At 51.6% G+C, this 12,801-nt stretch overlaps 1 protein-coding gene across 1 annotated transcript; it reads right to left on the bottom strand.

Annotated features, from left to right (window-relative positions):
* Nucleotides 1-3,599: 3,599 nt before the first annotated feature.
* Nucleotides 3,600-4,296, bottom strand: LOC109748351 (uncharacterized). The gene has a single exon (XM_020307387.3). It carries the CDS (start codon nucleotides 4,189-4,191, stop codon nucleotides 3,925-3,927), a length of 267 nt encoding a protein of 88 aa, XP_020162976.1. The 5' UTR covers nucleotides 4,192-4,296; the 3' UTR covers nucleotides 3,600-3,924.
* Between the last annotated feature and the right edge of the window lie 8,505 nt (nucleotides 4,297-12,801).

The following is a 12,801-nucleotide window of genomic DNA, read 5'->3' as shown; positions in this document are numbered from 1 at the left end:
TTGAATAAAACACTTGTGAATTTTAAAAAATGTTCAAGAATTGAAATTATGTTCCGGCATTTAAAAATATATTCGTAAATTAGAAAAATATTCCGGCCATTGGATGGAGATCTAGCTGCCAAAAAAATACGAGTGCCAGCAAAGAAAAAAAATCGAGTTACCTGATCCTGATCGGTAGGCTGTCCTGTATTTTTTCAGTCGGACTTGTGTGTTGTGTTGTGTCCGTATCGGGTTGCGTTTGGATCCGTAAATAAGATTGCTGGAAACCCCTTATTTTCCCCTGCATACTACGATCGAACAGAAGTCTAAACCCTAATCAGCGCAGAGCATCGGCGACGGCGACGGCGGCGGCGGCATGGAGCCGAACTCCCACTGCGATCGCCGCCCGAGCGGCAGCAACCGCACCCGCAGGACCGCAGCCAGATCTTCTACGGCGTGTTCCCTGACGGCGATTCTCCTGACTACGAGGCGTTCTTCCGCCCACGCGGGGAAAGCACGACGGCCGCGTTCCACGGCCAGGCCCCTTTGCTGGGGGCTTGGAAGGAAGAGCCGGCCCCTGGTAGCCTGCAGGCTAACAAGACCGTGGCGAAGATGTTGGCTAAGATGGGGTACAAGATCGGCATGGACGTCGGCAATCCGCCGGCCGTAACCTCCCTCCCCGCGACCGTCGGAGTCGGCTGCGTCAAGGAGCCCAAACCCTTCTCCACCTAGGCGGTTTGTCTGCTGATTACCGGTATCGTAGTATACTATCGCTAATATTGCATGAGCCCTTGCTGTTTTTTTTTGCGGGTAATGAGCCCTTGCTGTTTGACACCACTAGATTATGTTTTTATTTTATTTTGATTGAGATAATCCCACTAGACTATTTTTTTTTTTTGAGAATGAATCCCACTAGATTACGTAACTGCATGCCATGAGCTTTTATGAATTTACCATCTCCACAGCGAGCCCAGTACTGTTCTTTTTTTCGAAACGGAAGTAGAAGTACTGTTTTTCTAGAGGATGAAAAAGATACACGTAGGCCGTAGCTACACAAGAACGTACGCTGGACAGTATACTACAGTACATAAGCAGGCCTGTCAGTGTAGGAGCGAGTACAAATTGTCCGGCCCGTCGCGACGTGTCGGCCTCCACCTGCTTCCCCGCCGGCCGCCGCGACCGATCACACAGGCGACAAGGTCGCTTCCTCTTTTTCCTCATCAGTCACTGTACATGTATATCAAACGAAAGCGAGGCGGATCTATCCATACGGTTGCCAACCGTACAAATATCCACCGAATACCGTACACGTTAACCGATCGAAAACAGAGCCGTCAAATCAAGGATTATCATCACCCAGCTGCCGCTTGCTGCACCTGCACGATCCGTCATGCGTGTGTACATGTTCTTCCAGATCGAGATCTGGGGGGCAATCATGCAGGATAAGCAGCCCCGAGAGCGACGGCGAGATCAAAAGCACGCACGCGATCGTCGTGCAGAAATACAGCAGAGTAGATGCGTCGCGTACCCCGGACCTGGAGTACGGTACGGGCGGTACAGCTGCGCGTACGTACAGATCCTGATCGGCAGGGGTGCATTATTGAAGTATATACGCTAGTATTTTAGGGTATTATTGCGCTATACCCTGCCATATACGGAGATGAGAGAACATGCGTGCGTGGCTGGATTGTTCGATGCGCACACCCCACTTGGGTTTGGAGAGAGAAAGGAAAGTGGGATGAACATGCGCGTGTTTCGTGAATCAGGGACAGAGCATCAGCGGTTTTCATTTTCTGTGCTGATGCTGTTTTGGGGAGTGGTAGTTATTTAGCGAGAGCACGGATATGTTTCCTATGTTTTGTGGTCGAATGTTCTTTCTTCGGTTTTGCCTTTCTCAGTCTTCTGAAAAATGAATCCATATTATTCAAAATTTCACAAGGCACTGAAACCCAAAACGACGGCGCCACTGTGAGCGCAGTGAGGTTGGCGAATGTCGACGAGGCCTTGGAAGTGAGCGACCCGGAGAAGGTATGGTGCGGTAAAGGTGTTTCAGGTGGAGGGGAGTCAGAGATTGGCTGGTCAGGTGCTGCGAGAGGACTGTCAGAACCGAAGAAGAACATGACGTGAGGAGGGGGGGGGGGGGGGGTCAGAGGGATAGCCAAGGGCAGCTAGAAAAGGACGGGTCGACCCGCGACAGCGTCCGTCAGCCACAGGGGCGGGAGCGAGCATTTAGAGCATCTCTAGCAGTTGTGTTTTCCCACCGCCGGCCCGTATATTTGCGGCTGGTTTAGCGTTTGCGAGTAGGAACAGAAGCGCTATTTTTTAACCGGTCCATGAGAAAGAAATATATGGGCGGCCTGCAAACTGATGCTTCCGCCGCTATATGTAGGTGGGGGACGTTTAAGAGTTCCCGTCTCGGATAGATCTGTCCCCTTTCGCGGCAGTCCACTCCCCCTGTGCCACCTTCCTTTCTTAGCTCCAGCGAGCGATTCCCACCGGCTTTTTCCTTCTCAAACGCACATCCATAGCGGGAGGGCGCAGACGTAGGGCCTGCCGTGGGTTGCCGTCGCCCAAGCTCATCCGGTATGACACAGAGGCCGTCAGCTCCAGCCAGGCCGCCGTCGAGCCGTGGCGCTCGGCACGGGCACGCAACCGCGGCGCCCTCTCCCGCAGCGGCGGCAACCGTGCGTTGCAGCGCTTCAGCGAGCTCCACGAGCAGCTCTGGCCGACGAGGAAGAAGCTCCACGAGGAAGAGATCGCGCACCATGCCACGAAGGAGGCGGTGGCAGCCGGCAAAGAGGGTGCCGCCGAACACCTCAAGGCGGCGAAGGCGGACTACGAGCTCGCCTACACCCTCTACCGCTCGGTGTCCGAGCACTTCCTCAACATGAAGCCGTGAGCCGCCGCCGGTCCTTCGTTGATTTAAGTTTTCCGGACTGATCTATGTAGCGGGAACCTTTTAAGTTTAAGTTTTAAAATTTGCGGTATCTGTTCTGCATCGGAGATGAACTGGCATAAAATTGTTTTAGGGCGAATCATAAAATGATTTTGCGGATAGGGAATTTAGAGGCTCTGCTAGAGTTTGCTCTTAGGCTAGGGCATGTCGGAGGCGGAGACGTTCGTTTTATATTTTCCTAAGGCATTGTTTAGTTGTAGGGGTTGGGTTGATCCTACCTGTCATCCAATCCTAGGTTGTTGGTTGGATCCTAATCCAACGGTTGTGAGCGATCGATTGAAACTAAAAGAATAGGCGTCTGAACGGTCCCTTCTTTTTTCACGTTATGGGTACAGCTGCGTGATGCTACACTTACGTAAGGATTTCTACCTACCTTACGTAGCATCCGACGTGGTGAAATTATATTGGGCCTTACCTCGTCACACGGGCCCACCCTAAAAATCAAGGGGGGCAGTTTAGTTAGCGTGGAATGGATTTACGTAACCTTTAGTAAACCATCACGTAGGTGTAGCATTATTGGCAAACAAACAAAAGAAAGACATTTTAGGACTTTCAGAGTAACGCTAATTTTTTTTTTGGAAAAGGAGGTTAAAACCCCCGCCTCCCCGGCCTCTGCATCAATAGATGCATACAGCCGCTAATGTGTCATCAGATACACCATTAGTAGTTTGAACTTTGAAGAGCTTTAAACTCGTAAATAACATCACACCTTACATGCATGTCTTGAGCAAAAGAAAAGGGAATCGAAGCAAGCAAAGACCTCGACCGGGCTCGGCCGCTTGACCATACACAAACCACAACGAACCAGCACGCGCCACGGCCTCCGGCACCACCGGCTGCAGCAAAGCTCCGCCGCGCGCGCGAGGCCCGAACACGGCCGAGACCGCCGCCCAGCACGCTGGCACGCACGCACGCACGTATTACGAACACCGTACACGTGTGTGCTCTGAGCCGTGCCGGCCGTGCGCGCCGCCGCCGCCGCTACTAATCTAGGCGCCGATCTTGTAGTTGCTGTAGCCGCCGATGTCCTCCTTGATCATCTCGAGGTCCCTGGAGGAGGCGACGGCCATGGACATGGCCCGCCGGTGGCGCCCCGCCCCCTGCTGCTGCTGCTGCTGCTGCTCGGTCGCGCCGCCGTCCGCCTTCCGGTGCTCGTCGGACGCCGGCACGTCGTCGAGGACCGCGAAGTTCTCCGGCAGCGCGAACACGCTCTGCGACGCCCGGCGCTGGTGACGCCCCATCCGCTGCGACGACATGGTTCAAGGTTAGGTGTGTGTGCACGGGGACACGAGGACTCGCTTCGGTCGCCTTGGCCGTGTGTGTGGGTGGGTGATGGTGTTGTGGTGGGAAGAGAGCAAGGGAGGCGGAGGCTTTATATAGGAGGACGAATGCTCAGTTTGGACGGCTGGTGATAAGAGTTAATTTCCCTTTTGTTGGACAAAGGAACATCATTAACGAACTGTTTTGGCATCACCTGGTAGTGCATAGATATTTCCATTATTCACGAGAAACAATTATCACAAACATTAGTTAGTTACCTTGTCCATCTCATATGATAGAATCGAGCAGGTGGCCATTGCCAGGAGCCATAGAAACGAAGAAAAATCCCATGAAAATGGTGCTGTACACTTGGAAATCGGTGTAACACACAGCCAATTTTTTTGGCCTCTCATGGCAAACGTTCAGAACATATGCTTTAGTATTCCAGCCAAACAAATCCATATGTCCAGTAGATGATGTTTTTATTGTTTGTAAGTAGAGTTCACCTTTTTTGCTGGGGTACTTGGATGTACAACCCAACATATAATCAAGAAATGTTATTTGTTTTGCAAAAAAAAAAAGAAACGTTTTGCAATGGCAATATAGGAATGGCTACTCACCACCTATAAAATTACTGTAGTTTGCTGCTGCAAAAATTGGCTGAGAAAATAATAATCGTGCAGGAAGAGATATTGAAGCACGGATTGGGTGGCAGAACGCCTGCAATGGCCGCATCCGTGCATGCATGCACGCACTGACAGCCCTGTACCGTGGACATGAGGCATGTCGCCAGGCGACAACGTTTTAACAAGGATTTTGGACCTCTGCGGCCGCGCCTCGTGCATGCATCAGGATGCACTTGCAAGAGAGAGAGAGAGAGAGAGAGAGAGAGAGAGAGAGAGAGAGAGAGAGAGAGAGAGAGATCAGTCCTTATCCTCTCGAGTCCGGCGGTTCCTCGGCGAATAAAACAGCGGAAATTTCGATGGGAGGCCACGCTCTGCTTCTCCGATTAGTTCGCGCCATTTGGTTACGTTCAATCGTTGGACGCTCCGTCCATTCCGTTTGATCCACGCGCAACGCTAATACTATGTGCGAATGCCAAGTTGTTTTCAGTGAAATTTGTATGCCCGCGACACGGAATTTGGCATCGCGCGCCCGGGAAGCTTCCTGCCGAAAACATCAGCTCGATCGAATCGAATCCAATCCAATCGACAGATGGCCACATGCAAACGGAGCCCGATCGGCCAGGGCACCGCGCACCGCGCGTCAATCAGGACAGCAGCGACACGTTCGCGGGTAAGTGCGCGAGGACAGCTCGTCGCGAGCGTGCAACCACCCGCGCCGTGATTCCGGACGGGCTCCCTCCCCTTTCGCCGTGCGCGCGCGACACAGGGGATCGATGCGCAGCGCACGTCCAGATCGAGCCGCGCGCACGCTCCCGGCGCGCGCACGGCCGAGGCGATCGGGCGAGAGGAGGGGGGCAGCGCCACGTTGATCGGGGTGGCGGACGCACATGGGCACACATGGGTCGGCCGCGACGGGACGGCCGAGCCCCCACCAACGCCATTCATTTTCCTCCGTTGCGCTGCGGTGGCTGCCGGTGATCATGATCCGGTTGGCCGCGCGCGCGTACGTGTGCGGCTCGGCTTGGCGGGGCGGTGTCGAGCGCGCGCCCACCGCGCCCACCGTACGTTCTTGATTGGCGTTCGTGCTTGCTTCTCCACGTGTTTGTGCCATGGATCTTGTCGCCAAACTAATTAACCGGCCACGGCACCTGTGGTGGAAGATCGAGAGCTAACGAACGAGCCTGTACCGTCCAAATGGAGTCGGAATGTCGGATGGTGAAAGCGTATGCTCATGCCGGTGATGCTACATGTACGCGCAGTTCTTTTTACCAGGTTGCTGTTACGGGATTACAGTACGCGTCAAATTGTGGCTTTTTTCATCCAACATGCTTTGTTGACGAACGAGTCTATATCAATTGTAAGATGTTTCGAACATTTTAATAAGATATATAGAAGGACTGAAATGAGTGACCACTAGAACGCACCTATATACATTCAATTCACAAAAAATAATGCTAACATCTAAGGGCATCTCAAACGCCGACCCTCAAACCGCCCGCATACGTTCGGACTGTGCCATCCAATACAGATCTGTATCCGTCCGCTGAGCGATCAGACCACTTTTTTTCGGGCAATATGGTACCCAACAAGGGGGTGGGGTTGCGGTAGTCCGAACAGCAAACACGTAGGACTCCGACACGCACGGCTCATCCAAAAGGCAGGCGGAGCCAGCACTTCTGTAGATGCCCGCCATGTTTTCGTGACAAAATCCCCACACACTTCTTCCATCCCGCCGCTCTCCACCCAATTCTCACCCTTTTCTCCCAGTCTCTCCTTCCCTCCTGCCGCCACCGCCGCCGCATGGAACCGGAGGATAGCCTGCCGGAGATGGAGGACGTGGTGGAGGTGCTGGAAGATCCGAGCATCATGCTCTCCTGGAAGATCAACTCGGCGACGTGGCAAAAACGACGCGTCAAAGCGAAAGCCTCAAAGGAGAAAACGTTGCGTCAAAGCGAAAACCGCAAAGGAGGAGACGCTTAAGAAGCGGCCCGCCGGCGGAAGGCGGCAGGTGGCAGACGTGCCAGCGGGCATGCTGGTCGCGGACCAGGTGGAGGTCGTTGTCGGTGTCAAAACCGGCAGATCTCGGGTAGGGGGTTCCAAGCTGTGTGTTTGAGGATCCATGGTAACAGAGACAATAGGGAAGCGGTATTTACCCAGGTTCGGGCCCTCTTGAAGGAGGTAATACCCTACGTCCTGCTTGATTGTATTCAATGTATATGTGGGTTACAAGAGTTGATCTACCTTGAGATCGTAATGTCTAAACCCTAACTGGCTAGCCTATGATTGTTCTGATGTGCTCTACGGACTAAACCCTCCAGTTTATATACACACCGGAGGGGCCTAGGGTTGTCCAGAGTCGGTTACAGAGAAAGGAAATAATACACCTGGACACCTACGCCTACCATAACTCGCATACTAGAGTCCCGTACGGACACGGGGGCGGCCCTCTGCTTCGTCTCCGCGGCCCAACAGCCCGGCCCATGTTGAGTAAACCGAACACCTGAGGACCCCTTAGTCCAGGACTCCCTCAATAGCACCCGAACTAGCCTTCAATGACGATGTAGTATCCGGCCTATCTCTTCGGCTTTGCAAGGCGAGTTCCTTATTACACTTCGGATTGGTGGCAGTCCGGCTTGACCTTTATACTCTGCTTTATGATTCCTTCCCGTCGCCGCCTCGATTTCCACACTTCAGACGAATGCGAACAGTCTGCAATGTTATTTTACAAGCATGTCCCTCATTACACGAGGACAGTATCTATTTAAATAGGTTAGATCCCCAAATGCCATTCAACATCTCGTGAGGAACATTAGAGCATCCACGAAAACTCCCAAACATGGCAGGCGCCCCTGGTTCTTCCTCACGCCCTCATGGCCCTCAAGCGGGTGATTGGGCAAGCTGCTCGGTTTCTCACCTCCACCTGAATCGACTTCAGACAGAGGGATATCTCCCTCCCGCGGATCTAGTCTCCGTACGGGCGGGATTAGCTACTATCGGCAGCGAGGTATTGGCTGAAAACTTCCCCAACCCCAACAAGGAGGAGAGGGTGTGCTTCGTTTCGTTTCTGCTGAGGGGCTTAGGATTCCCTATCCACCCTTTCCTCAGAGGTCTGTTGGAATTTTATGGGATCCAGCTGCACAATCTCACCCCAGGTTCCATTCTACACATCTCTGGTTTTGTCGCTCTCTGCGAGCTCTTTCTGGGTTGCGAAGCTCATTTTGAACTGTGGAGAAAGTTCTTTTGCCTCGTTCCTCGCTCCCAAGGGGCTCCATATTTGAAGTAGGCGGTCCTGAAGTATGGCGCATTGCCAGGACAGGATATCATGTTGGAACTCCCAAGAAGGAATCTGAAGAATGGACTTCGGAATGGTTTTATATTGAAGATGTCCCCCTCCCGGACCCAGTTCGGCGTGGGCTTCCCGAATTCTCCAGCGCTCCCTTGAAGAAACGCTTCAACTGGCGTCCCCGGAGCCCCAAGCAGGGAGACAGTGCAGAAGTAAGGAGCCTAATTACCAAGGTCAGGATGCTTGCTCACTCCAAGCTTTCGATAGTCGAAGTCATGGCTATTGCGATAAAGCGATGCATTCAGCCCCTTCAGTCCAGGGGACACCCATTATGGTGCTATAACGGAACAGACGACGCGTCTCGTTACAAGCGCCAGGGCCCGGATAACCCAGCCACTCTGGCCGCCATCCTGGCTGATCTTTTTAAGGGGGAAGAGGAAGAATTTGCCATTTAAATTGTTGGGAAGGTTTCTCCATGTATAACCCTATTGACTGGGTAAGTATCTGTTTATCAGCATCGTCCAATTTATAATTTAGAAAGGCTAACCAAATCATCCTGGTCTTCTTTGAAGAGACATGGAGAAAGTGGATCGAAAAGGTCTATTGTCCCTCCCCGCAGCCATAAGATTATGCCCGCAATGAAGATCCGGGCTTTCATGAGGATCCGGATATATATAGAACTCGATAACAGAGTCTTTTTTCAAGCAAGCCTTGATGGTTTGGAAGTGGCCATTATAGCCGACTACCCCGGCCTTCTTCCTTCTTCCGCTGTAAGTACTCAGAAGACGTCCTCCAAAAAGGAGCATCCCCCTCGCGCTTCACCTATTCCACTGACTCGCACTTCAAAGGGTCGGCGTTCGACGCGTCGTACTCCATCAAGGGCGGCTTCTAAGAAGACAATGCCTACGCAGGGTGAATCTTCAAAGCGGAAGGAACCGGAAGTGCCGTCGAGCCACCTCCTTCAACAAAGAGGTATAAATTTTATTTTGTACTTAGGTATAAAACCAAATCGTCACCCATCTCCTCCTATCTAATTACAGAAGGAGTATACGGCGCGAACCGCATCCGAAGACCCAGTTATCCGATCACCAGACAATCCGGCACCGAACTCATCAACAAGGACTAGAGACAATGCGGATACAGCCCCAAGCCGTCCACCCCATGAGGATTCCGATAACGTCTCCGTCACAAATTCCAAAGTGGAGAGCGCGATGAATCATCGACGACTGAAGGAGGCCATTCGCAATCCGGCCTTTACTGAACAAGAATTCAATGCCTTCGGCTCCGTAGATGCATATATCCTAGCTGCACAGGATGGACTTGAAGGAGTCGCTCACCTGCTATCAAAGGATATGCAGGTAAGATTTGTATAAATTTATTGGATATATCCCAGTAGCCCCCGAGACTTGAAGCGGTTAGACTAACCGATTTAAGGATCGTTGCCACCGCAGGTTCTGAAAGAAAAGAACAATATGCTATCCCAGGAGCTTGAGGCCAGTCGAACAAAGCTAAATGCCGCCACCGCCGAGCTGGAGGGAGTGAAAAAATTTATGAGGGAAGCCCATGGTAAGGAAAAAGGGGTATCATATGATATGAGACATTGTAATGATGTTTAAGCATCTATTTTGGCATTTAGCTGCAGAATCAATAGGCCAATTGGAAAAAAGCTTGGAAGCCGCCAAGGAAGCCCAGGACTACGCTGAGAGGCAAGCAGCAGCCGGTCGCCGAGTACTAGCTCAGACTGTTGACCAGAAGAACAAACTGGAGGAAGAAAGGAATAAGCAAGCCGAAGAGATAAAGAGCTTAAAGGCTCAATTATCTGGCGCTTTGGAAGAAAACCAAAAGTTGAAAGACGGCATATTCGGTATAACCTTTTAAGCCTTCATGAGATGTCTTATTGTCCAGTAGTTCGGAGCGCTTAATGTTGTACTTACAGGTCTGCTTACCGGGTGTCATGAAGAAGAAGTGTTCGGCTTTCGAGGCGACGTAGTAAAAGAGCTGTCCATAGTGCATGAACGGGCCCAGAAATCCATGAAGAGTATGGTCAAAGCCTTGTGGCCATCCGATACCCCTCTAGAAAGCATGGAGGATCTGGCGAACCTATTCAAAGGTGCTTGGCGCCGTTTGGAGCTATGGAAGGCTTCAGCCTGTCATGAAGGTGCACGAGAAGCGTGGGCGATGGTGAAGACACGCTACACCGGACTCGAGCCAAATCACATGGCCCGAGTTGGACCTCGGGGATCGGATGGAAAAGAGATTCCCATGAACCTGGTATATGACCAAGTGATGCTAGCCGCGGAATATTCTCAAGAAGACTGTAGTTTAGATAGTCTTATTGATGGCATAGATAAGGAGTAGACGTTTGATTCTATGTATCAATGTACTTTATTATAAAACTTATCTCCATCCGAACTTATCAATATTTGTCATGGCAGACCTTCGACTTCGGGCCCCTAACCGAAAGGTTGGAGTGTTTCCGGATACTATGTCGAATGTAATAAACACTCTTTATAATCGAAAACTAGGCAATCTGGTCGTATTGCTTGAATAGACAAAACTTGTTCGGGGAGTTATGTTATATTACTATTTAACGTAAGAAACATCTTCCAAGGAAAATAGTTCAATTAACGGTTCCTTTCCTTGGGTTATTATGCGTAATTGTGCATGACTAGGCTTCTATCCGAAGGACAGATTTACGGGCAGCCTATCCTTATATATAAAAAGTGAATATAATTCAAAAGTTGTCGATTTTTGCCAACCAATTATTCCCTTAAGAACGCTAGCTTTTGGCTTCATCCGTTTGAGGTACAGATCTGAATGACCCGGTTGTAACAATCACAGAGGTGCTTCCTTACACCCTAGCCGAACAATCGGGCACGTAGGGTACAAACACAGGAGCGAGGCAACCCAGCTTGGCCAAAACTTAAGTCATAGAGGTGCATATAATGGCAAAGATGTATAAAACAATCGACATAATAATATAAGCAAAATTATAATATTAGGCTTCATAAAAGAAGCCCCCAGGTATCGCAGGGTATGTACATTTGAAGATGTGTGCCCCGAATAGTTTGGTAGATCCGAACACGTCCTGGGATATTCTGAAGTATAATAAAAAGGAAAAGAGAGCAAAAAAGCAGAAAAGAGAGTAGTAAAAGGAGCCTAGAGGAGGGAGAGAATGAGAGGAAAACCGTTGCCGAACTATCCGTATAATCGCCGGAGCCGAGCTGCGTTCCATGGGTTTGGCTCGAGGCGATTATTCGGTGCGTCACGAAGGCGATAGGCTCATCATGTGAGTACTTCATCTATGATGAAGGGGCACTCCCATCTTGGTTTGAGCTTGTCTTTTTTCTTCTCCGGGAGACGTAAGACGAGATCGCCAACGTTGTATGTTTTAGCCCGCACTTCTCTACTTTGATATCGCCTGGCCTGCTGTTGATAGAATGCAGAACGAGCTCGTGCTATGTCACACTCCACTTCTAGACCGTCTAGGTCATCTTGTCGATCGAGCTCGGCTTCTCTCTCTTCGTACATGCGCACTCTAGGTGAGTCATGAATAATGTCGCAAGGCAAAACAACCTCCGCGCCGTACACCATAAAAAATAATGTGTATCTGGTTGTCCTGTTAGGGGTGGTCCGCAGCACCCAGAGTACGGAATCGAGTTCCTCGACCCAGTGCTTGTCTGACTCCCTTAGGGAGCGCTGTACCACACCGGATATAAAGTCGATCACCGGTCCGGATTCGACCGTTTTTACTGGTTTGGCCTCGATCCACTTAGTGAATTTATCCACCATAACTAGTAAATATTTCTTTTTGTGACTTCTGTTGGGGATCGTAGCAGAATTTTAAAATTTCCCTACGCTCACCAAGATCCATCTATGGAGTATACTAGAAACAAGGGGAAAGGAGTGCATCTACATACCCTTGTAGATCGCGAGCGGAAGCGTTCCAATGAACGAGGTTTATGGAGTCGTACTCGCCGTGATCCAAATCACCGATGACCGAGTGCCGAACGGACGGCACCTCCGCGTTCAGCACACGTACGGAGCAGCGACGTCTCCTCCTTCTTGATCCAGCAAGGGGGAAGGAGAGGTTGATGGAGATCCAGCAGCACGACGGCGTGGTGGTGGATGTAGCGGGATCTCGGCAGGGCTTCGTCGAGCTTCTGCGAGAGGGAGAGGTGTTGCAGGGGAGGAGGGAGGCGCCCAAGGCTGTAGTAGTGCTGCCCTCCCTCCCCCCTTTATATAGGCCCCCTGGGAGGGGGGGGCGCCGGCCAGGAACCCATCTGCATGGGGCGGCGGCGGCCAGGGGGGAAACTTGCCCCCCAAGGCAAGTGGGGCGCCCCCCCACCCTAGGGTTTCCAACCCTAGGCGCAAGGGGGAGGCCCATGGGGGGCGCCCCAGCCCACTAAGGGCTGGTTCCCTTCCCACTTCAGCCCATGGGGCCCTCCGGGATAGGTGGCCCCACCCGGTGGACCCCCGGGACCCTTCCGGTGGTCCCGGTACAATACCGGTGACCCCCGAAACTTTCCCGGTGGCCGAAACTTGACTTCCTATATATAATTCTTCACCTTCGGACCATTCCGGAACTCCTCGTGACGTCCGGGATCTCATCCGGGACTCTGAACAACTTTCGGGTTTCCGCATACTCATATCTCTACAACCCTAGCGTCACCGAACCTTAAGTGTGTAGACCCTAC

The sequence above is a fragment of the Aegilops tauschii genome, chromosome 1, assembly GCF_002575655.3.
Source record: "Aegilops tauschii subsp. strangulata cultivar AL8/78 chromosome 1, Aet v6.0, whole genome shotgun sequence".
NCBI classification, from domain to species: domain Eukaryota; kingdom Viridiplantae; phylum Streptophyta; class Magnoliopsida; order Poales; family Poaceae; genus Aegilops; species Aegilops tauschii.
Note: the sequence above shows the minus strand (reverse complement) of the source record. Positions and strands in the feature narration are given on the sequence as shown.